Genomic DNA, 23,594 nt, shown 5'->3' with positions numbered 1-23,594 from the left:
GACACTCCTCAATGCTGGACCGAGCGTCAGTCAGCCCAAGCCAACATTGGCCGAAAGTTTAGTTTAGCCTGCAATAACCAAAAAAGTCCTATTTTGGATCAAAATAGATGCCTGGGGTGTGCATGCAATGAGACCCCCCAGGAATAGCACATTCAAGGGAAGGCAATGCTAACACACATCTTGGAAGAGCTGCTAGATCTGCCTGCTGACCTCCACGCATGAACACACGCGCCTCCTCCCCTCGCTCGTCACTGCGAACGTCAGCAAGAGCGCTGAATCGCTAACAACTCAGGGGTTCCTACCTCCTCTGGGACCCAGCAAGAACCCAAATTTACTGAGCTTCCTGATTCATTCTTTGCCCCCAGCTTGGCCCCTGATCTGTAAGGTATCAGGAAGACGCCTGGTTCTCCTTGGGGCTCTGGTGTTTGCGTCAGAGACGTGGGCCATGAGCTGCCCTCTCCCCATTCTCCTGCCTAGATGCCCAACACTGCTGAGTAGGGATGGACAAAAGGGTGGCCAGAAGCTGAGCTGTCCTTCTACAACTTCAAATAGCCCTGTGCTCCTCAGCACATCACAGACAAGGCAGTAGGCTGGTGCCGAGTTCTGCTCTCAGCATTGTTCTGATGGGAGAAACATGGGGATCATGGTGTTGGTACCTCTGAATGAGTGAGGGGGACATGGGGATCATGGTGTTGGTACCTCTGAATGAGTGAGGGGGAGCAAAACCAAGAGCTGGGGACAGAGCAGGAGCAAGCACAGTCTGGCCAAGGAAAGGCTCGAATGGGAGGTCAGGAACCCAAAGCCAGCTCTTGGCATGAGTTAATAGGTTGGGAGAGCCAGCTGGCTCGTGCAGTACCTGTGCAATGCCAGACCTTGTCCCTCTCCACCTACAGAAGCACCGATGTCCTTCAGACAGCAAAACCTGAGTACTCCCCTGCCTTTGCCTCTCACAGATTCAGCTAAGCCTGTATCTCGAGACAGAAGCAAGCTCTCCACCTCCAATGTGAGCAACTGCACCTACTTAGCACCATCAGCAGGGAATGCAGCTGAGATCAGACCCTCTGCCCCCTCCATCCATTTTAGGGGTCTTCAGATGGCCTCACAGTTCAGTGCCTGTGCACTCAGAGGAGGAGAAAAATCTGTGCACCCCATTTGCACTGGAGTGGTTTGAAAATCTGACTCCAGATGGTAGCAATTAGCTGACACCACCAAGGCTGGCAAGAGCCAAACTGGCAACCTGAAGGTACAATCCTCAGTGTCACCTACATGACTAATCATCCAGTAACCCAGCCTGCTCCTTAACGAAGTGTTGGAAAGAAACACGCTTGTAGAACATGGAATTCCTAGCACAGTTAATCCATCTTTTCTAATTTGAAGAGTCCACACTGGAAAGCAGAGGGGTACCAAGCAAACACTTTAAAATAAAGCATGCAAGGAAGAGTTTAACCAACCCACCCCCCCTTTCCCCTTCTCTTCCCCCCATCCAAAAACTTCCATAGTGATAATTAACTCTAGATATTAACTCTAACATCTACTCTACTATGGGCATCAGGAGGTCTCAGTAAAGCAATGAGTAAGTGATCTAGCATGTGAAAGTTGAATATTTCTAACTGTGAAGTGCACAGGATAAACCAGAAACATTTCTGCCAGAACATTTAATCTTCGCTGATTTGATTTCCAAAGTTGTGTCCTCTTGAGATTTTTTTTTTTGCTCCTTTTTTGTGGTGAAGAGGAAATATTTGTATATACTAAAATCAGTGCCTGCAGACAAGTCTGGGCTGAAGATCAACCACAATAAATGGCTGCAGGACAGAGGAGCTTTAAATCGTGACCTGGATTTATGAAAATGACTGAGAGCCTTTTCTGGAAGAGATTCAACTTCTGAGCTGAGAACATCTTCAGTGAAAGCTTCTGAAACACATGTGATGTATGTGACACCCGGTGAAGTGGCACTAGCATCCTACTCATGACCTAGGCTATCAGCCCTGGGTAACGTATGCCAGTCTGGCTCATCTGTACACCTCTGATAAGACCTAAGCATCTTCTCCACCCTTCCATGACCAATCTGACCACAGTAAGATTTTTTTAATAAAAACCTCCCAGCAACACACCCAGCTACTCCAATGATTAACAAATCTTATCTTGTTTTATAATCCTGCAAGATAACACAAGTTATTTCTCCAGTGCAACGGCAGATTCCACAGAATCCCCACTAACCTGAGTCCTCAGAGGAGTGGCACAGACCTGACCTCATCTTATGACCTTCACTGCTTAAGATCATAAAATGAGGATGACTAATTTAGATCAAAAGGCATCCAGGTGCTAGAACTTCATATATTTCACAGGTCAAACAACTAGAAAGTGAACTGTGTGCTTTGTAACCTTCTAGATTCAATTAGTAATTCCAGTTCAGCAAGGACACGCTACACAGTGACACCACCTCCATCATTAGGTACTGATATAACAAGGACCCTTCCTGTCCCACAGATTTTTTTTGCCTTTTAATAGATTTTTTAAATAAAGTGTCCATAGTTTCCTCTTGACAATAAAAGAGGAACAATTCTGTTCCTCACGCTCACCCTGTCGTATCCAGGAGACGAAGGGGGTGGGATCTGCAGCTGCCATGCACTCCATCACCACACTCTCCCCGGCCACCACTGTGGTGTTCTCTGGAGCGGCGACGATGGTGACATCTCCTCCTGCTTGCTGAGAACCTAATGTCAAAAATAAAAGGAAAAGTCTGGCCTTACAAATTGCAAAGTCCCTAGAAGAAGCACGGAATACAGAACCCAGGTAGTTTCATGTGTGGTAAACAGCTCACGCCTAGTTGGAGGAGAAAAGCAGATCTTGCTTTCACATGACTACAGTGTTTTTCCTCAAGACATGAACAAAGCAGTGCCCTGCAGATTTCCTCTAATTATGCTGGCCCTAGTAAAGTTCAGTATCAACATTTTTACATTAAAAATAAGTAGAGTTTCAATCCAGTACCTTCATTGAAATGGATGTATGTCAATGAGATGAAACAACACACCATCACCTTCAAACAGAGCAACAGGAACACAACACACCCTTTGCCAAGGCACTGTAACAGCTCAGAAAGAATTTAGTAACTTGGCTAAAAAAATTCTGACATCCAGACACTGTACTGTAAACTGCAACAGGGAGGAGTCAAACCTCTGCGTCCAGGTCTTCACCTGATGGCACAAAGACTCAATCAGCTATTACACACCTGGAGGGGAGAGCGCTATTTAGCTTATACGTGCGCAGACAAACAGCCATCAGGTAAATCAAGGAACATTTCCAGGAAGATCTATAGGCTGCGTTGCACAATGTCTTCAGAACAGGATGGGGATTCTTTGCTTGAACCTTCTGCCTGGGTCTGCCCCACTGCAGAGTAGAGGTTAAGGGAAGGTTAAGGAAATGTCTTTGCAGCGGCCAAATTTCTGTTGTCAGATGAAAACAACTGGAGCACTCTTGAGCAAACCAGACTGTTCATGACCCCTGGCAGCAGCAATCCTGTTCTTCCAGCTCTCCCAAATATGTCTAACTCTTGAGGGACACTTCTTGTTGTCCTCATGAAGGGAAAAATAACTGCAGAGGAGTCACATAGTACAAGTAATTCTTGTATTATGAATTAGAAGTAATTCATCCTGGTGCTCCCATGCTCTAGCAGAGAAAGTTGTTGGCAGCAAGTCTCAAACAAATCAAAGCAGGACCTTTTTGCAGGGTACAAACTCACTGTCTCCAGATGCTGAAGAGTTAAAAAGCCAAGAGGTTCACACAAGCTCATAAAGGACACATTTACTAGGACTTAAATACAAAGGTCTTGCTGCAGTCCCCAGCCCAAGATGTTCCCACATTCCTGACTGTCAGATGTTGAGGGACATGTCCAAAGAAAGCACCATGTCCTCCCTGCTCAGTTTTTTACATGCTTTCCTCCAGCATCTGCTGTGGTCACTTCTGGAGTTGGGCTCTGAAATGGCTGTGGCCTGACCCACACTGGCCATTCATGTGGCATCCAAGCAACACTCCTTCACACTTGACTTTCTTGTGAGTATAAAACAAAGAAGCTCTGGTCTCAGCCCACAGGCCTTCCTACACGGCAGGAGGCTACACATGGCTGCACCAAACGCGCTGGGCTCAGCCCATCTCCAGGCTCATCCTCATTTCACAGAACCCCAGAATTGCCTGGATTGGAAAAGACCTTTAAGATCATCAAGTCCAACCATGAACCCAACACTGACAAGTCCCCGACTAACCCATGTCCCTCAGCACTTTGTCTACACAACTCCTCAATCCCTCCAGGGATGGGGACTCCACCACTGCCCTGGGCAACCCCTTCCAATGCCTCAGAACCCTTTCAGCAAAGAAATTCTTCCTCACACCCCATCTCAACTGCCCTGGGCACAACTGGAGCCCATTTCCTCTTGTCCTGTCACTTGGTCCTTGGTTGAACAGACCAACAATTTAGTGCAGAACTCATACCAAAGAGAGCTGGTTCAACATTGGAATTTTCTTGCAGTCCATAAATGCATGAAAGAGATTTTCCATCTGCAGCATTACGTGAGCACAGCTGAAGGAACTAGCAAAATCTTGGAGGCTCCAAGGGAAAACGGGAGAGAGCAGGAGCCAGTGCTTGTCCAGCAGATGGAAGCAGAGACCAAGGAGCGCCCATGGTTCCCTCACTGGGGCAATGGCTGGACCATGCTGAACTGCAACCCCAGCCCTGGGCAAAGAGCAGCAATGAGAGGTGCCGTGGGGCAGGAAGGAAAAGCCAAGTCAGTTACTGTCCTTCCCGTGGAACAAGTAGATGACACAGAGGGCCTGGTGTGTGGAAACACATACAACCTCCTTTTGTGCTTACAACATGCCGTGGGCTGGCCAGGGCTCTGCTACCTTCAGGTACACGAGCTGTTCATGCCTACAGTGCTTTCAGCCTTCACATCCAGCTGCAGCTGGACAAGTTCGGGGACAGAACTGGGACAAGAAGAAACTACATCAGATTACGAATTCAGAGGTCTCATTGACAAACAGATCAAAGTCCTGGGTACTCTTAACCGCAATGCCGAGGCTGGGCTTGGGAACTACTGAGACAGAAAATGGGCTTAATGTAAAAACAGGCATGAGAGCTTCCACAACAGCACGTACGCTGAAGGACCAGAGAAACTCGAGGCTCTTTGGAACAGCAGCTTCTTCTAACTCCTGCTCCAGTTCAACAAAGCACTAAAATCCACGAGTAATCATCAATCCTGCAGAACAAGTGAGCACAGGAACTCCAGCAAGACCTGGTTGGATACGTGAGGCTGCTCAGCACATTGCTAATGTGAGGCCTCTACCCTTTCTCCATCCCGTTATGGCAGAGAGGGATGAGGCAACATCAGAGAATTAACATGGAGAAGGAGATTTCCAGCCAGGATTTGGAAGGGAACACAAGAGAAAGCACCAGAAACAAAGGAAAAGGCTTTTGTAGTAGCTACTCCAGGGAAGACCAGAGCACTGGGAAGATACTGGAGAACCCAATGAGTTGGGATGAGGTCAGTTGTAAGAGTGACCCATTACCCCTCATGGGGCCACGGCAGCTTTTGATGAAAACAAACAGGGCAGCAGCCCCCACCCCAGCAGGAGTGTACAGGGACAGAATTCCAGTCTACCATGGGAGTGAGCTTCTTTACCCAACATCACCAGCTGCCAGCGTACCTGCTGGGCAGGATATGGCCCAAATGTGTCTGTGCATAAAGCTGTCCTTTTCTGCAGTGCTGGGGGAAAAAATAAATCTAGTGTAAAAAAAAAATAACACCAGCCAGATGGTAAAATATTCCTTGCCAGATTTCCAACCAGCTTTTTCTACAGAGCTTAGGGCAGAAGTAGACAGAAAGCTCCTCAAACCTGAATGAAACACTCCTCTGTTGCATTCAGGTGCCACAGCACCAGGTGTTGGTTGGCAAAGGCACCTTAGAGGTTAAAGAAACTTCATGTGAAGGCACTTGTCCCAGACCTGAGATCACATCACTCAGTTCCTAGCCAGTTGCCAGTCAGTAGGACTGGGATTTTAGGAGCTGCACAAGCCCTCACTCTGAAATGGCCCCAGGAGCCCTCAGCCCAGCTCTGCAATCTCCCAGTTTAGCAGAGCCACCGTGAAGCACTGCTGTAAAGATCTTCACCTTTCCTTGGGGCCTTGCATATCACCTGGCCGGGCAGGGACCAACAAAATGCTTCACCACCCTCACCCTGAAGAGTCCCACAGCAGCACCACGTGCTGCCCTTCCCTCTGGTGCTGCCTGTCCCACACCCTGGCTGCTCGGGAAGGGAGAGAACAAGGAGCTCGCTGGTGGCCAGGTAACCAGGCAGCAGAAACCGGGCCGGGAAAGCCAAAAGGGCTGATGAATAATTACTTATTAGCTCCAGACTTACTCTGCAGAAGGTAGAAAGAGAGCTGGTATCAAGGCTTCCTGACAGCCAAATCCAAGGGCACAACTCAAGGTCTCTCTGACAACCAAAAGCAGTAACAGCCACAGGGTTCTGTAGCTCAAACATCCAGTTCTGCTTCCTTCTCCCTCAGCCAAAACTCTGGTTTCAGCCTTGAAAAACTATTGGGAAAACACTGATTGTTATTCAAATTCTATTACAAAACCAAACAGTTCCGCTTCCTTTCCCAGTACCTTCCTGGGTGTGTGCATGGATGAACGTCCCACCAACATCTCACACACAAACACGTCTCTGTCCAGCTTTGTACTTCACTGAGGGTCTGTCAGAGCAAGTCTACGAGCTCCTCTTTAAACTGAACTCCTTTTAGAGTACATTTTTCACCTGTTATCTCAATAGGTTGGTTGGAGAGGATGGATCACAGGTTAACTGCTACGAAATGGTGGGATTGGATGATCTTAGAGGTCTTTTCCAACCTTAATGATTCTGTGAAACTGCTAAGGTTTTGTTTGGTTTAAAGAGTTCCCAAGAACAGTACTAGCTAACCAGGAAAAACTCCACAGAGGGGATTCCAACAAACATCAAAGAGTCAAACCAATGTGATGTTTTTTTTGTCTCCACTGCCACTGGAATAATTTCAGGTCAAGAGGGAACCAAAGGAAAAAAAAAAAAAGAGCTGCAGTTTCCAAGCCATCTTTCACTGCCTGAACAAAACAGGTCACTGAATGCACCTGTGCCACGCTGTCCGTTCTGCGGGACTAAAAGCTGTCACACTGCTGCTATTTAAAACCAGTTTTGTTTTGTCTCTCTGAGCAGCAAAGATGCTCTAGGCAAAAGCTTTGCACAGCCCAAGGCACAACTCGTGGGTTCATATGAAAACTCACTGTCACTGATGGTCTTTGTGGACGTTTTGCCCTTCTGAATCAGATTTTAGCCTCTTTTACTGAAAAAAACCTAACTGTAGGGTGCCAAACGTGGCTCTGGAATGACTCAGAGTAGTGTATTAGGACCAAGAGAAATCCTCTGGGCACTGAAAGAGTTAGAGAAGGTGGCTCTTTTCCTGCACAATTTGCCAACCTGTGCACATGGTTGTGTTTGCACAGGGAGATGGTAAGGGTGCCACCACAGAGCAAGAGAGAAAATAATCTGATTACTATAGATTACTGATAATCTGCAGAAATATCTCAAAATATTCCCCCAGTTTTATTGTTTATGAAAGACTCATTAGAGCAGACTTACTAGTTTATGTTGTTTTCCACTTTTCTATCATGAGACAGGAAATTCGGGCTCTCCACTTCTCCGTGCCATTGCTCTCACAGGCAACCCTCAGAGTCTGGAGCTGAGTTCCAGGGCCCAGTGGTGGGCAGGCACGGAGGAAATCCAACAAAACGCTTACGATCAAGCGTAGTATAAAAGCAAAAGGAAGTGGAGAAGGGAGCACAAGGAACCTTGAGACAGCAAGTGAACATGCCAGACAGATCTCAGCACACAGGCTGCCCAACCTCTACAAATCCAATCTGTATCGTTTCAAAGGGAAGTGGAACTGTGAGCAGGGATGAGAAGGGAGGCACCATGGGGAGCTGCTTGGGACAAAGCTCAAAATGTTTGTTTGAAGTTATAGCTGGAGTGATAACACACAGGAGGGATTTCAAACTCCACGAGTTTACAACTTTGAGTTTGCCTCTAATGCATCCATAATTCATCAGCAATCCTCTCCTGCCTCCTTGCTCTTGTTAGCGCAGAGTATCAGCAAAGAATTCAGGCAGTGCAACAGGAGGAAAATGGGTTTTTGTTCAGCCAATTTGTGACGGTCGTTTGCAGCGACAAGAAGATGACTTCTTGGACGGGAACTAACACCTCTCTCCTGACTCCATAAACACCCTGCCTCGGTGAAAGTGCTGGAAGGTTAAACATGACTTGCATGGTGACACATTCAGTTCTCAGCTGTCAGCAGTTCAAGATTTGGAGATACCCAACAACGGAGCGACAATCTTCTGTTCTGCGAACTTTCTCACCCTCTCTGGAGGAGGAGCATGAAACCTTATTCATCCCTGCGAGCCTCCTCTGGGAATAGATTCTAGCACTGAGCAGCTGTTCATTAGAGAAAGTCAATGCTGTCACTGCTGTTATTCTGCAGACAATAAAGGAGCAAATTACCCATTGCAAAAGCACACACCTTCAAAAATGCAGGCGCTGTGTTTGCAGAGTACGTCCTACTCCCACTCTTTAGCTCTCTCCCTTTTCTCAGACAACTCACAGACCTCCTGGCCTGTTCAGGGAGAAAGCTACAACAACCAGAGAGGAGAAAAAACATCCTTCACACCTGCCTTCCCCCTCGCTTTACAATTTGCTGGAAATTTTTCTACCATTTATTTCTACTTCTGGGGCTCAACCCAGGACAGGAGACAATGGGCATGTCAAATCTCTAGGCAGGACACTTGCCTAACACTCTGGTACATCTGCTTTTGGGGGCAATATAAACAATGTCAGATCTCAAACCTGAACACACTCAGCAACAAACATTTCTTCTTTTCTAACTGTTCCCATCTGAAGACAGCAATGCACAGCTTTGCACACAGGAAAGCAAAGCAGGCAAGAGGACTGGCACCAGTGATTTCTCAGAGGTGGCTAGAGATGTTGGGTGCTGCCCTTCCAACACCCTACCATTCAGGTCTCCCTGAAGTATCACAAGTCAAACACTGCCTCCTCCTCCTCTCCCCAAACGCAGCTCTTACAACCACACATCCTTTTGGAAAATTAACATTTGCCTTTTTTTTCCCTCACCTTTGCTATACCAGTCCCTGTGGCAGTTTGGATCCAAGTTCTGTTTTCCTCTGTCTCTGAAGTTGGGGAGGGATGAATTTGGTTAAAAGATTATGGCCTCAATTCACCAAACGTTTGGTACTGCTTTGATGGTTCTCAGCATTAAAAACTTCCCTTCTGCAGATGATCAGGCTTTGGTTCGTAAGCCTGGTAGGAGCTTTTACATCTGTGCTTCCACAGCAACTCTAGCACTGACCATGCTTGGGTACAGAGACTGCAAAAGTTGTTCCAGTGCAATCTGGCAGCACCAGTGCCCCTATCTTCCATCATTAGAAATGTTCCTTTCTTTCCATTTTCAAGCAGCTGCAGCGTGCCTGGGTCAGCACACAAGTCAGTTTGGAAGGGATGCTGAAAAGGAATCTGGCTTTTATTGTCCAAGTGACACTGTATTTGCATAACAAGTTTTTTTCTGCCTAATAATATAAATGAGCTCAGTAAATCAGCTTTGTATTGCCTTTTTACCTCACATCCTCCAAAACATTTTGTAAGCGGTTACGCATTTGTCAACGCAAACGTTTAATTGAAAAGCTCAACAGGGAAGAATTTATCTCCACGTTTTGGAAAGGAGACAGAGTCTCTTCCTACTTACCAAGTTAGTGCTGCAGCAACGTAGCGACACATAATTTGTCATCTTTAAAGCAGCATACAAAGAAAGGTACATAAATGATTAAAACACAGAGGTTCAATCAATTTCTTAGTGCTATTAAGAGATCTCCACATACAAACTCAAACCTCAAACTCAGGTTTGAGGTACCTCAAACTACTACCACAAAATCCCCAACAAAGAAGTCAGCAAACAGATCCCAAAATACATACTGCAAACTACAGGGCTGGTAAGAAAACCTCCTCCTTTAATGTCTGTGGATACGTACATGCAAAATGGAGAATTTAATAGATGAAATACACTTTTATGATAGAAAAAAACAAATTAAAAATGAAAGAGATTAATGAGCTTGGGTGAGGAGTGTTCATTTACTACCTGGACACACTCCTCAGACCATCAGCTGCCACAGCTTCTGGGGTCCCTCCATAGAGCACGTTGCCCGCCAAGTGTGGCCAGAGAAGCTGCTCTAGGAACCACTTTTCACTTGGCCAGAGAGGAACAGCCTGTTCAACATTTTCCCCAGCTCTATGTCATGTGTCTAGAAGCCTGGGGAGCACACGGATCCCAGTCCAGATAGGCAGAGGAGCCATCAGGCAGTCCTCTTTCATTTCCCTCGACTTCTTTATACAGCTGACAGATTTCAGCTCAGAAATTAAATCCTTTAATATACTAAACTGAGCCGTAAGTTGACATCCTGAACTACATGTAACCAGAAGCTCAGCAAGAGGTTGAGCAGTGGCAGGTTTCCAGGAACTGCCTTGGATTTTTAGGGGGCCTCTTCCCCCATCCCCAAACCCTTGATCTTTCAGGATACAGAGTTTTACACAACCAGGGTACGTTTAGCTCCGTTGAAAAGCAGTCGGAGTGTGCTTTGCTCACCACTCCACCTCCTGCAAAGCTGTCAACATTGGCTCTCTGTTTGCGTACACGCATTTGGAACTGCTCTTCATCACGCCAAAAGGAAGGGGAGCCAGCCAGACTGCACGACAAATTCCTGCTTGCTTCCCCAGCGAGCGCTTGGAAGCGCCTACGTTCGCACCGCTCCGAGCAAGAGCTAGGCAAAATAAACAGGAGGTGCCGTGGCCACGCAGCCCTCGAGCTTCCCTGCACAGAGAGAGCTGCTGCTTCTTAGGAGAATTAGGGCTTTTCTGGTTTTCTGATGAAGGCCTACATTTGCCAAAAGGCTGGAGACCTCGGGTCGTGCATCTGAATCCTCAGAAGTCGGCAGATATATCACAGAGAGTTTCTGGAAGGTAGAAGAAGCAAACCATGAGCTGGAATGTGGCAGAGGCAATAGGAAACTCAAGCTTAAGGCACAGAGGACAGTGAGATCTACCAGAAGGATCATGTTGGAGCAGCATTGATAATGTCACCATTCTAGATAATAATTATCAATTAATAAGCCTTTAACCATTCTTGGCACATTTTCACAGACCTTAGGGCAAACAAATTCCTTAGAAGAAAGTCACTCAGTGTACAGAAGGAGTTGAGCCTCTAGATGAGATGAGAGGCCAACAAAAAGCAGAGAAGAAAAGAGCAGAGGTACCTCAGTGTCTCTGAAGCAGTTTGGAGAACAGCAGAGCAGTCTCCCTGCCCTAACCCTATGACCCAGACAGCTTATGTTACTCAAGCTGAGCCCTTAAAGCACTGCAAGCCCCAGCCATTCCCCAGCAGCTGCCAGGAACACAGACGAGAAGGATGACGGCTGCAAGAGGGTGTTCTGCAAAGTTATCACCACAAGAGAACCACCACCACGCTACACCAGACACATTGTCCCACGGCTGACAACACTCGTGCTACTGCAACACGCTGTTCTCAGCAGCGCAAGGGCAGAGCCAGACCCCATCCTTGATGGGACCTGTGCTGCTCCAGTCCAGTCCTTCAACCGATCCTCCACACAGCTTCAGCACAGTGCCTCAGCCCTGACTAGCCAGGATGATGTCCCAGCTTCCCAGCAGCACCAGGCTCTGGTCTGATGGTTCAAGAAAAGGAGTGTCTCCCCTGGTCTTTTCCGCTAACTCACTATGCTGCTGTGGGCACATCTCTCAGCATCTCCACGACTTCACCTGCTCAGAATTCATAATATAGCTAATTCACAGAAGTGAAGGTGCAAAAGTAATAGCCAGAAAGCATCAAAGAGCCTTAAAAAGAGCCACAGTATGAGAGATTTAAATACAGATACCCCTCTGCAAATCAGTAAACACCAAATGGCCCCGGGACCTTCCCAGAGCTTGCCAGCCTCTGGGATTCAGTGGGAACATTCCCACACTTCTTAACCATCGTTACACCAGCTCTCTGTCATTTTCCTAGGCCAGCACATCACCTTCCAAGATGACAGAGGAGAAATATCCAAGAAAAAAAGCTATAAGACAGGTAAAGATACTCTGTTACCTCTTGCACAGAAATGAAACAGAGACAAGGTCAACAGATCCTTCTGGCTCACAGATCACAAACCATGAAACTCTTCCTTAGTCACCACACCTTGTCTCAGTGACTCCGAGCCATTTCACTCCAGTAACTTCCTCCTTGACCTCAGAGGCTGATGTTTGCCAGGGGCTGACACCTATTTCATCAGCTCTATTTGCAATTCAGATCTATTTGCGACATCAGATCTATTTGCAATTCATGTACATCTAGCGACAGCAGAGAGGAAACGGGCTGCAGGCCCTGGACACAGAAGGACACAACCTGCTTTCTTCACAACCAGGGCTCGTGCTCTGTCCCGTTCTGTCTGCCAGGGTTGGCTGTTCACATTACTGTCACACAAGGCTTTGAAAAGAGAAACATTATGGGAAGCCACCTTGTAGCGTGGTCTCCCTGATGCCAGGTATGCAGAATGCTTGGTACAAGCTACGCTTCGAACACACAACATGCTCTGAGCCTACAGTAACAGTCTGGCAGCAAACAAAGACTGCCAACTTGGAAGGAGGAACTAAAGGCAGATGGATGCATCTGCATTAACTCAGGACAATGTGGATTTGTTTTTCTAGGAAAAGCCTGGAAGGAAAGCTGGCTTTCCATGGGGAAAGATCTTTAGTGATATCCACAGATTCTGTCAGAGCCCTTTGCCTGGACACTCGCTGAGTGCCACAGAGAGCCCCGATCTGTTAAAGGCTGTGCCTGAAGAGCCGGTGTTTGGTAACACCACTTTCTTTATCCCATCCTTCTCCTTTCCTGCTTCTCACTCTCATCCACAAGCCATGTGGCATTGCCTCTCAGCTGCACTGGAAACAGAGTTGGGCAGGAACACCTCTCAGATACTGAAGGCAAACTCCCAGCTGTGTTCTTGGCAATCCCTGGCATCCAAGATACCCAAGCAAAGGCTCAGAGCAGCACAGCTCAGCTCTCGACTCAACCTCCCCCGTGATCTGGGCCAACTCACCCCATTCTTGCTCCTTACCACCACTGGGCCTGTAGATCATGGTGGGTCTTTGGGACAGGGACAAGTCTCCTCTATATGTCTGTCTCATGCCTAAAGCAACGGGACTGTTAGCTTTGCTATGTCTCTGGACACTTGCAACATCTTCACTCCAGCTGTTAGGATGCTGTAAGCGCCGTAGGGCACCACTATCCCTCGACCTCAGAGAGATAGTGAGGCTCTGCTGTAACACAGACAATTAATAATTAACAAGTGCCATCAGGAACTCAACCACATCAACCTTCCTGCCCTGCAGCCCACTGCAAGCTGGTGACCCAATTATGATCTCTATTCTTAGCTCCCTTCCAGCCTGTTCAGTACCCTCCGGGACAGGCCAGGCACGACCCCGCAGCACAGATCTGCTGATGCACCACAGGGTGACACCAGCACCAAGAGACTCTCGGAGGAGAGCTGAATGAAGATTACTGCTTAAACCCTGCTTCAGTCAGAACCTTACCAAACACCAGCCCTTATTTCAGGAAGCCTCAAAAGCACAGCAGATCTGGATTAATAAGAGATCCACGTGGAAAACACTGGAGGACCACAGACCATCCCTGAATCCAGCCATCCCTGGTCTTTAGGAGTCAGAGGCAGAGCTGCCTGTAACACATGAGCCTGGACATAGGTGACAACTCCAAATATCACACACAGTCAACGCTGTGTGTGCAAGAGACCAGTTTCCTCCCAGGACCTGGAAGCAGCTCTCCTATTCCCAGCTGTACATCCCTTGTTCTGCTCTATTATCCTTGACACCTCTGTTGCCACTCACTTCAGTGCCAACCCCAGGCTTAGCTGTTCTGTTTAATGGGAGGTGAGGGCTCTGAATTTTGTATCAAACCCTCTGTCACCACAGGCTGCTGGAGCTGTCAGGAGCGTGGCGTATCATAGCCCCACCGAACTTCACAGACAGCTGAGCTGAAACTCCCCCTCCGGCTCCCGGGAACAGGCTGCTGACACTTGAGCTATGAGAAGCTTTCCCTCGGCGATATGAGTGGTGTGATGTGTGCTGGCCCCGTACAAACTCCAGTCAAGGAGAGAGCTGTGTGTTTGGGTGGGTGCCTGACGCATGTCTGCACCAGCCCTTCACAAGTTTCACCCAAAATCTGTGGTCTCAGTCCTGTTCCATGCCTGCTTGAAATCACTAGTATTGCTCAGCTCAGCAAAAGGGAGATGGAGTGAAAGTTTACAGCTCATGTTAGGCAGAAGGTCACTTCTAGCTTTAAAGTTCTATTTATTAAGCTAGAAATGCTGTGTATCTCCTCCTTGATCTTGCCATTCTCTGAATTCACACCATGGTTTGCTCTGCTACAGAGTTCCCTGCTTAATGCTAGAAAAGGGGCTGGAAAACAAGCGTGATGAGTTCCCGGCTGAGGGAACTGGGGTTGTTGAGCCTGGAGAAAAGGAGGCTGAGGGGAGACCTTCTGGCTCTGTTCAAGTCCCTGAAAGGAGGGTGGAGAGAGGTGGGGGTCGGTCTCTTCTCCCAAGCAACAAATGACAGGACAAGAGGAAATGGCCTCAAGTTGTGGCAGGGGAGGTTGAGATTAGATATCAGGAAAAATTTCTTCACTGAAAGGGTTCTCAGGCACTGGAACAGGCTGCCCCGGGAGGTGGTTGAGTCCTCATCCCTAGAGGGATTTAAAAGCCAGGTAGATGAGGTGCTCAGAAATCTGGTTTAGTAGTGGACAGGTCCAGTTGGACTCGATGATCTCTAAGGTCTTTTCCAACCAAATGATTCTATGATTCTATGACAAAGCAGGAGAGCAGAGAGCAAAGAAAAACAGGATGCTAAAAGAAGAGAGGGAAAAGTGACAGAGGTGTGTGTCCAGCAGAAGAGACCCGAGGGCCAGGGACACAGCGACTACAGGCTGGAACTGATATGCTTCCTTCTCCGGAGGTGAAGCATCACTTGCTGGTTAAGCCTACAACTCTCAGTAAAAATACAGCTGCCTCATCCCCCCCGTGTTTTCTCTCCCTATGCATTTCCATGACCCTCCTGTCTCCCAGAAGCACAGATTTAAGCAGTCTCCTGGGCCCACACACACAGCTGTGGATAGCTCTCCCCCCGCAACAGAGGAAGACCATCCCTGACCAGGTGGGACCATCACCCCACTGGTTAACGCTGCCTTTCTCCATCAATGGCAGCACACACCATGGGATCATCACCCGGCTGCGTCGCAACAGAGGAAGACCATCCCTGACCAGGTAGGACCATCATCCCACTGGTTAACGCTGCCCTTCTCCATCAATGGCAGCACACACCACAGGACTGCACCCGGCTGCAGTCAGGGAGGTCAGATCAGAACAGCACTGCCCCAAATCCAAACTGCCCTGTCCCTAGATTGCAAGGTACCTGTGTTCAAAGCTGCGAGGGGAGCACAGCACGTGTCGTCAGGGCTCAGGCTGAGCGCCAACTCAGCATCCAGCACGTCATTCACACATGCAGGGACTGAAAATCCACTTGTGGTAACAGCACGTCTGTTTCTGCGAGGTGGTGGCCAACTGCGAGTGCTGCTCACTTCATCACCACCTTCCCCTCCATCCCTAAAGCTCATCCCATAACTGTATTCTCCTACAACCCTTTAGAGCAGGAACCACCCAGGTCCTGACACCCAGAGCCAAGCTCTCCTTTGGTACCCGCAAGCCACTGCAATATAAACACCAAAAGAACAAAAAATGTGAAGGTGTTTCAGCTGCCTCCCAGTTCTGTCCCTGTTATCATATTTCATACAAATATTTGGCTGTAAAATACATTTCCTGGGACACTGCTGCAGCAAGCTGCTACAACTGTCAACGTAAATGATGTTCTGCCAACGGCAATCTCGCAGTGTCATCTCTAATAACACAGCACTAAATCCCAACTCACGGGGGACGTGCTCATCTGCTGGAAGAGACTTTTCAGTGGCACATTCAGCCCAGAGCTCAGCCCTGCTGTACCTACACCCATCGCCCTGATCTGTTCTCCCCATGGCTGCATTTATTGCAGCACAGGCAGAAGATCCCATGGAGCATGCTTGTGAGACCACCACCACAAAAAAAAAGCTGCACAGATGTTTTGTTGCTGCTGGGGAAAGGTTGTTACACATTCTGATTCCTGCCAGCCTGGTCTGAGGTCAAAGTTTTACCCACAGCAGTCATGGTTACTCTGCACGTACAGATCAGGAACAGGGTGCAGAGGACACAAGGAAGAAAAACCCCACACCCACAATCATGTATGTATCTGTATCCTCCTCTGCAAGTGCAGCTTGATGCCCAGCTCACGTGAGCAGACAGACCTCCAGCACCAAACACCCATAAGCACTCTCCAGACTGACTCATCACTTCTAAAAGGGCAACCCCAAGGCTATTATTTTGTGACTTTTGACATGGGCACATAGAGATGGAACAAGGGGACATGGTTTTAAACTAAGAGAGGGGAGATTTAGGTCAGATATTAGGAGGAAGTTTTTTACCCAGACAGTGGTGAGGCACTGGAACAGGTTACCCAAAGAAGCTGTGGCTGCTCCTCCCTGCAAGTGTTCAAGGCCAGGTTGGATGAGGCTTTGAGCAACCTGGTCTAGTGGAAGGTGTCCCTGCTGATGGCAGGGGGGTTGGGACTGGATGATCTTTAAGGTCCCTTCCAACCCAAACCATTCCATGATTCTATATTGTCCCTATTTTCACAGGGAAATTAAAGTGTTAAGGAACTGATTCTCCTCTGCACCCCAGCAACGGAGAGAAAAGGAGAACCAGGAGTCCTGGCTCCACCACATTTTGTTGACTCTTCTGCAATGTCCATCCTCTAAACATGAAAAGATACAAACACTGAAACGTACAATAAGGAGCTGAGGGTAAAGGATCTCAAAGTGGATGGTCTTGTTTTAACCTCTTGTACTTCTCTCAGCCCAGTCAAAACTATTGTATTCTCAAATTGCTAAGATCTTTAACTTTCTTTAGGTCACTCAGGGGACACCACACTGCCCATACATACTCAAAGGGATTAAAAATCAAGGAAGGAGAATTTTTTCAAGATCTTCAATACTCTGCAACTAAAAATAATAGGATGAACTGCAGGAAAGTGCAGTTTGGGTTAGCTATGGAGAATAGAGATCCCAGGATCCATTCAATGGGGAAGATGCAATGGGAGTTAAGGGGAGCCACACTCCTTGTGTCATTTATAAACAGAATGGATGAAGTCCTTGCAAAAAGGTACTGTGCTAGCAGAAGCACAACCTCAGAGTTATTTGTGCCACACTGGGGATGCAAGATACACTGTACCAAACGTGAGGCAAACACATAGTAAGAGGCACTCCCTATCCTCAAGAAAACACACCAAAAGCAAACCATGTGCATGACATGGAGGGGAAAAGAGAAATGATAGACAAAGCGACCTGCTGAGACCACAACGTCATGTTCCCCAAGCCTTTCTGCTACCCTTCTTCTTTGAGAGCCACTTTAGGAAGCATGGCAGCACTTCCTTGTGCATGTCAAGGACCTGTGAACACGACCAGAATTAAGTTTTTAGATATACAAGTTCAGAGCCTCCTATCCAGAAAAAGGAGCTACAAGAAACAAGACACAGACCTGCCAAGAGCTGACCCCAAGCAAAAGCAGCACACGCAGACGGAGCGCCTGGGAAAAGCGTCCTGCAGCCAGCTCCTAATGCCCTTTTTGGCAGAGAACACAGCAGGGCTGCACTGTCCATCTGTCCAGGTGAGGGGTGAAAGGACAGAGCTACCAGATGTGTCTGGTGTTCTGTCTGCCAGGGAGCACTGGAGATCCAAGGGGAAAATCCAAGTTATCCCTATTTCTACAGCAAGCTCTGTTTCAGGGTTATGTGACTGTATCCCGCTCTCCGTCTGCTCTCTTCCCTTCCAACTCAAAACACCACTTCCCCAGGGAACGTCTGGAAATTTGCACCATGAAGTCTGCACAGCCGAAACATCTGCAGCACTTACAGCAGCGCCGTGCACCGCCGCTCTCTGCCCTGCCTGTGTAAGGCCAGCATGTGTTCCACCACCGACACACAATACAGCCTTCCCCACGTGATGGGGAAGTCACAGCGTCAAGGGAAACGACACTTTTTAGGGTTTTTAGGCCATACAAATATGACAGAAGGGGGTCGTGCTAATTGCTGCCTCTACTGGGAAAAGGTTTTTAATAAGGGAGAAGGAACAATTCCCAGTTATCGTATCGGGAACAAGGGAGAGAGGGGGGAGGAAAAGGACAACTGGGCAGAAGAGCTATAGGGAAACAGATTCTTTTGCTATGCACAGCCAGTTCAAATTCAGCGCTGTCTGTCAGGGGCAGAGGCATGAACATGAGATGTTCCCAGGACCTGAGGGCTGGCAACTCAATGCAAGTGAAATTCTTTCCATTATAACCAGCACAGCTCCAAAAAATCAGTCACAAACACACAGACTCAGTCATCATCACACAGTACTGCCCAGTGCTGTCACTGGGACACCAGAGCTGCAGGCACAGTGGGTAAGGGGACACTAGGTCCCACTCTACAAACCTTTTCCAGGAGCCTTGGCAGTGCAGTGGGACTAAAAGACTGTGCTCCCATCTTACCTCAGCACAACTGACCCACCAGCCATCAGCACAGAGGGAAGAAGTAGTTCAGTTGTTCCTGCCTGTGCACATGTTGCCCAAGGAAGGTTGCCCAAGGAAGTTGTGGCTGCTCCTCCCTGGAAGTGTTGAAGGCCAGGCTGGATAAGGCTTTGAGCAACCTGGTCTAGTGGAAGGTGTCCCTGCTGCTGGCAGGGGGGTTGGAACTGGATGATCTTTAAGGTCCCTTCCAATCCTAACCATTCTATGATTCTATGTAGGAGTTTGGTCCCTGAAATTTCCAAATAAGCAACACAAAATAGCTGCATTTCAGGCTACTGTTCTTATCCCCCCGCGGGATGTTTTGTTTTGGTTTAATTTGGTTTTATTTTTTTACAAGTGGCAAAGGATTTCTGCCCTATCAGTTCACTTCAACTACTATCAGCTGCTTCTGAACAGAAAGGAAAAGACTCCTCAAGCCAGTCCAGGCACCCAAAAATGTGCCTTTGATGGTGAAATGCTGAAACAAAAAAAGGATCAATATCATGCCAGTCACTCACGGTGGAGTTTGCAGCCTGCACAGGTCACTGCAGTTTCCCATCTGTCTCAGAGATACTTCTCCCCAATTATAAAAAAACCCCAGAGATTTAACAGGCATGTTTTTCATCACTATCAGCTCAATCTGGTGAAAAACTCAACCTCGCATATTTGTTTTTGCAGCCAGCGGGTGGTGTGGTGCTGCAGAAGCGAGATTTGGGTGAGAACTCCAGGCAGAAATCTGCTCAGGCCGGCTGGTGCTCCAGAAGGAACGCTTTCCCATTTAACCTCTTCCATTGCCTCCATTTGCAAAGCAGATTAAACATTGCAGAGTTCCAAGATACAATTATGCAGAAGGAGTTATGATGCCAAGGACAGGAGATTCACCTTCGTAGCTTGATCAATATTACCTATCGATAGGGAATCAGACCCAACACGGGAGCTGCCTCTGGAGTGTGGAACTGCCCACAGCAAGCGCTCCCCTCGCCTCTGTGCTTCATTAGGCACACAGAGGATCTGGCAGGGGCTGGCAATTAGATACAGAGCATTCAACCGCTCACAAATTCTCTGCAGATTCCACACAGATTACCTCCATGACACAATCCATTGATCAGAGGTATATTCTCAGGCTCCACAGTTAATTACACTCCCTGCTGATGGATGAACAGCAAAGCCATCTCTGTGAAAATACACTGGTAGCAGAATGCCAAGCAACGCAATCCTAAACAAAGACAAAAGGGGCTGGGAAGGATTTCAGAGCTTTCAAGGTTAAAGCTGCCTACCAAATATACTGTGGTCAGCATGAAGAGGAGACAGACATGGCAGGGGGGCACTGCCCCCAAGAGAAGGGACAGCTCAGCCAGATTCCCTGCCCTGGTGAGTTTGTCCACTTGCAGGACAGGGATTGTATGATACTGGGAGGCAGCCAGGTGTGCTGGGAAGGACGCTGGAGTCTAGAGACCCTCACTGCACTTACGCTCTCAGCTATGTTCTCATGTCCAGGCTTGCCCACTGCACTCTTGGTTTACAGAGAAAAATGCACCAAGAGACTGAGGCCCAGATTGGGAGGCAAAGGACAGCTCACACCCAAAGCCTTGCTCCAACAGTCTGTGTCACCAGAAGAAATCCCAGCTGAGGCTGTTCCCAAATATCACAAAAAGATCTCTGGAGCCTACCCAACAGCTCAAAGAGCCAGCAATATGGACACAGAATGCAAGTCAGATGTCACTGTGCTGAACCTCCTCTGTACCCTGCTAGGCAACGTGGGGCAGACACAGCCCTGCCAACTACTCCAACTATTTCTCTTGCTAGCTCAGGCAAGTATCTTCCTCTGTCCGTGCCAGCTTTTGCTTGTCTTGCCATCCAAGGCCACTGGAGATAAGATCGTAACCATGCTGCACTTCCCCAAGGTGAAAGGAGGGAGCCTGAACCCTTCAAAGAGCCCCAGAGCATAACAGACTCTAGGGCTGTTACAATCCACCTGCAAAGGAAGTTCCCTGGGTGCAGAGACAAACTATTCCATTATTATTGTTGGCTGCCTAGTCCTGGGGTAGGGCAGAGCAACCAGCTGTGACTCCCAGGCAGCAGCACCTCCCAACCCAACCAGCTTATCCTGCTTAGAAAGTTAAGAGAAATCTCTACTAAAATGTCTCATCGGCATATTTGGGCCAAACCCTGCCATGTGCAGAGCCACACCAGCAGGAGAGACCGTCCCCTGTATTTCAGCTCAGCTGGCCATCACACACAATGCCCATCTGGCAGAAACGTGCCCAGGCCAACACGCTCCTGCCTGCACCTTACCTTTCAGGACACTGAGGACTGCATCATTGCTGTAGCGTTTTCGGGCGGCGTTGGTTGCCACACAGTGGTAAGCCCCAGCATCACTCTCCTGCACGTCCACGATTTGGAGGACACCATTTGGAAGAGTTATAAACCTGAGTGACCAAAAGGCAGAGCGTGAGACAGGCTATGCTTTACCTGAGCTATTCATCAACTCAAAGCCATTTTACCTCTTTCTTTTCTCCTGCAAATACATCATGTGCAGGTCCTGGTAACCTTCAAGAAACCTTCGAGCAACCCAACTGGTAGTTCTTAAAAAGGAGCAGGTACAGACCTACCCATCACCCTGGAGTCTTCACAATATAGGATCTGCTTTTGGGAGATCAGACCAACAGGGCTTTGCTGATATAAACCAACTGTATAGGATAAAACAACTACATAACACACAGGCACATTTCTACATAGACATTTGCAGACACCTCCAAATGCACAAGTGCCTTCACACACACTACAGCCAGTTTCACCACTTGCTTTTCACAAAGGTTTGGTAGCCAGAAAAAAAAAATACCTTGCAAAGTCTGAAGATTATCTTTCTCCTGCTGCACCTCAAGTACAACTGATACACAGCTACACCTTCATGGCACAAAGCAGTCAGGACACTGCTGCCTGAAGCTGCACCATTCCTGGGTTGTGTTGATTGCTTTTGTTCTTCCAAGAGCTTCTGGCTATCACAACCTGACAAATTTACAGCCAGGCATTCAGTATCCTAACCCATTTACCCATGGGGTGCTACTGGGCAACACTTCCATGGAGTGAAATGGTTAGATGGCTCACGACATGAGCACAATCCTTGCTGCATTATGCTGAACAAAGCAGATGATTAGCAATTAGCATAAAAGTAGGAGCTGGCTGTCAGCATCTCCATTTTCTGCCTGGATTCCTAGATGGCAGCCTCTTTATTCTTGAATGCAAGGCACAAAGCTTACGTGATCCTTTTTAATTATATATGAGATCCATTTTTAATTGCAAGCCTCTATAAACAGAGCTGCCGAGCTTTGACAGGCAACTCTGGGTTATCAGTCTTCATTATGAAGAGGACACATTCAAAGGCAATTGTGAAGGGGAGGGATAGCAGCTATTCCATGGGAACAGCACAAAGACAAGTTATAACCATGAACACCAGTCCTGCCATCCACAAAGATCCCAGCAAGTATATCCGATTAGTAAAACCGTGGTTCTCCAGGTGCTGAGACAGCTGGAGCGCCATGAGCAAAGATCACAGAACCAGAAGGACCTTAAGACATCGCCCATCCTGTGTTCAGACCATCGTCACCAACAGCACACCTGCTCCTGCAAACAGTCATCCTAAATCTCCAGTAATGGAAATACCTCCCCTGCCCTAAGCAGCCTGTTCCAGAGACAACTATCCCTGCTGCGAGTCTAGCGTCTGTCCTGGACCTCAGCTGCTGCCATCTGAGCTCATCATTTCTTGTCCTCTTCACAGTTGATGAAGAAACAGAAGGGCTAACAGAGCTCCTCCAGTGACCATACTGTCTGTACTGGCACAATCCTACAGCCTGATTCATGGACACATCTCTTGAGCTTGAGCCACGGTGTTCCACATACACAAGGGCAACTGCCCCACATCCCTAAAGCCATGCTCCCACCACTTACCAAGACACTTTTCTCAGGACCAAGCTCCAGAGACCTCAGAGGAGGTGGTACCCAAAAAGCCCTCATCAGGATGCCCCATTAGGACTCAAGAGAATGAAGATAAATATTTGCATCCTCTCAGCTCTGTGGAGGGAAAGTCTCCCACTGCGATAATATTTATTTTTGTCGTGCATCTGCTATTTGAGTCTGTAATTAATATCAACATATTTCAAACACTAGGCAAGGCATCTCCCGGCCACAAAAAGACACTCCAATCACGTATTACAGATTCACTGAGGCTGGGAAGGATGTCTGAAAATTCTCTATGGTCTTTCCCCTCCCAGAGCAGGATCAGCTAAAACAGGTTGCTCAGGACCATGTCGAGGGTCATGGTCAGACAACACGCTCGGCTTCTCTTGAGGGCAGAGAAAAAGCCACGGTGTTGCTGAAAAGAGCAGGAGCTGGAGGCAAGTGGGAGTAAAAAGACTCAATCAACACGTAGCACAAGATGGTCCCTTCACTGAGGTGAGCAGTAGAGATCTACTTAATGCAGTACATCCTGTCGGGAACGCAGGACAGAGGTGAGCACTGCTGTCCCAGGGAAGCAAGGAGGGAGAGAAGGCAGGATTTCTCTATCCACAATTTCTCCCAGCTGCTCACAAAGTCTCCAGTTCTTCAGGCTCCTGGCAGCCCCAACCTAGAAGACTCCAGGGCAGCCTGCAAGGGCATTTTCCTCCATCCCCAGAAGATTCAGAGCAGACAGTTGGTGCAAGCTTTTCTTCTGCACAAAGGGCAGATCTTTTTGTTTCCTCACCTTCACCACAGATTAAG

At 48.0% G+C, this 23,594-nt stretch overlaps 1 protein-coding gene across 1 annotated transcript in view; it reads right to left on the bottom strand.

The window, feature by feature from the left end:
- IGDCC4 (immunoglobulin superfamily DCC subclass member 4) overlaps nucleotides 1-23,594 on the bottom strand; it is a gene marked incomplete at its 5' end in the record, with an annotated part of 63,047 nt that overhangs the window by 26,952 nt on the left and 12,501 nt on the right. The window contains 2 exons of the mRNA XM_029083641.1: nucleotides 2,580-2,714; nucleotides 21,132-21,265. Coding sequence (XP_028939474.1) covers nucleotides 2,580-2,714; nucleotides 21,132-21,265 — 269 coding nt within the window. The remainder of the gene's footprint in view (nucleotides 1-2,579; nucleotides 2,715-21,131; nucleotides 21,266-23,594) is intronic.

Source organism: Antrostomus carolinensis, unplaced genomic scaffold, assembly GCF_000700745.2.
Source record: "Antrostomus carolinensis isolate BGI_N321 unplaced genomic scaffold, ASM70074v2 scaffold3122, whole genome shotgun sequence".
Lineage (NCBI taxonomy): Eukaryota > Metazoa > Chordata > Aves > Caprimulgiformes > Caprimulgidae > Antrostomus > Antrostomus carolinensis.
The sequence above is the reverse complement of the archived record's forward strand: the minus strand, read 5'-3'. Positions and strand labels throughout refer to the sequence as shown.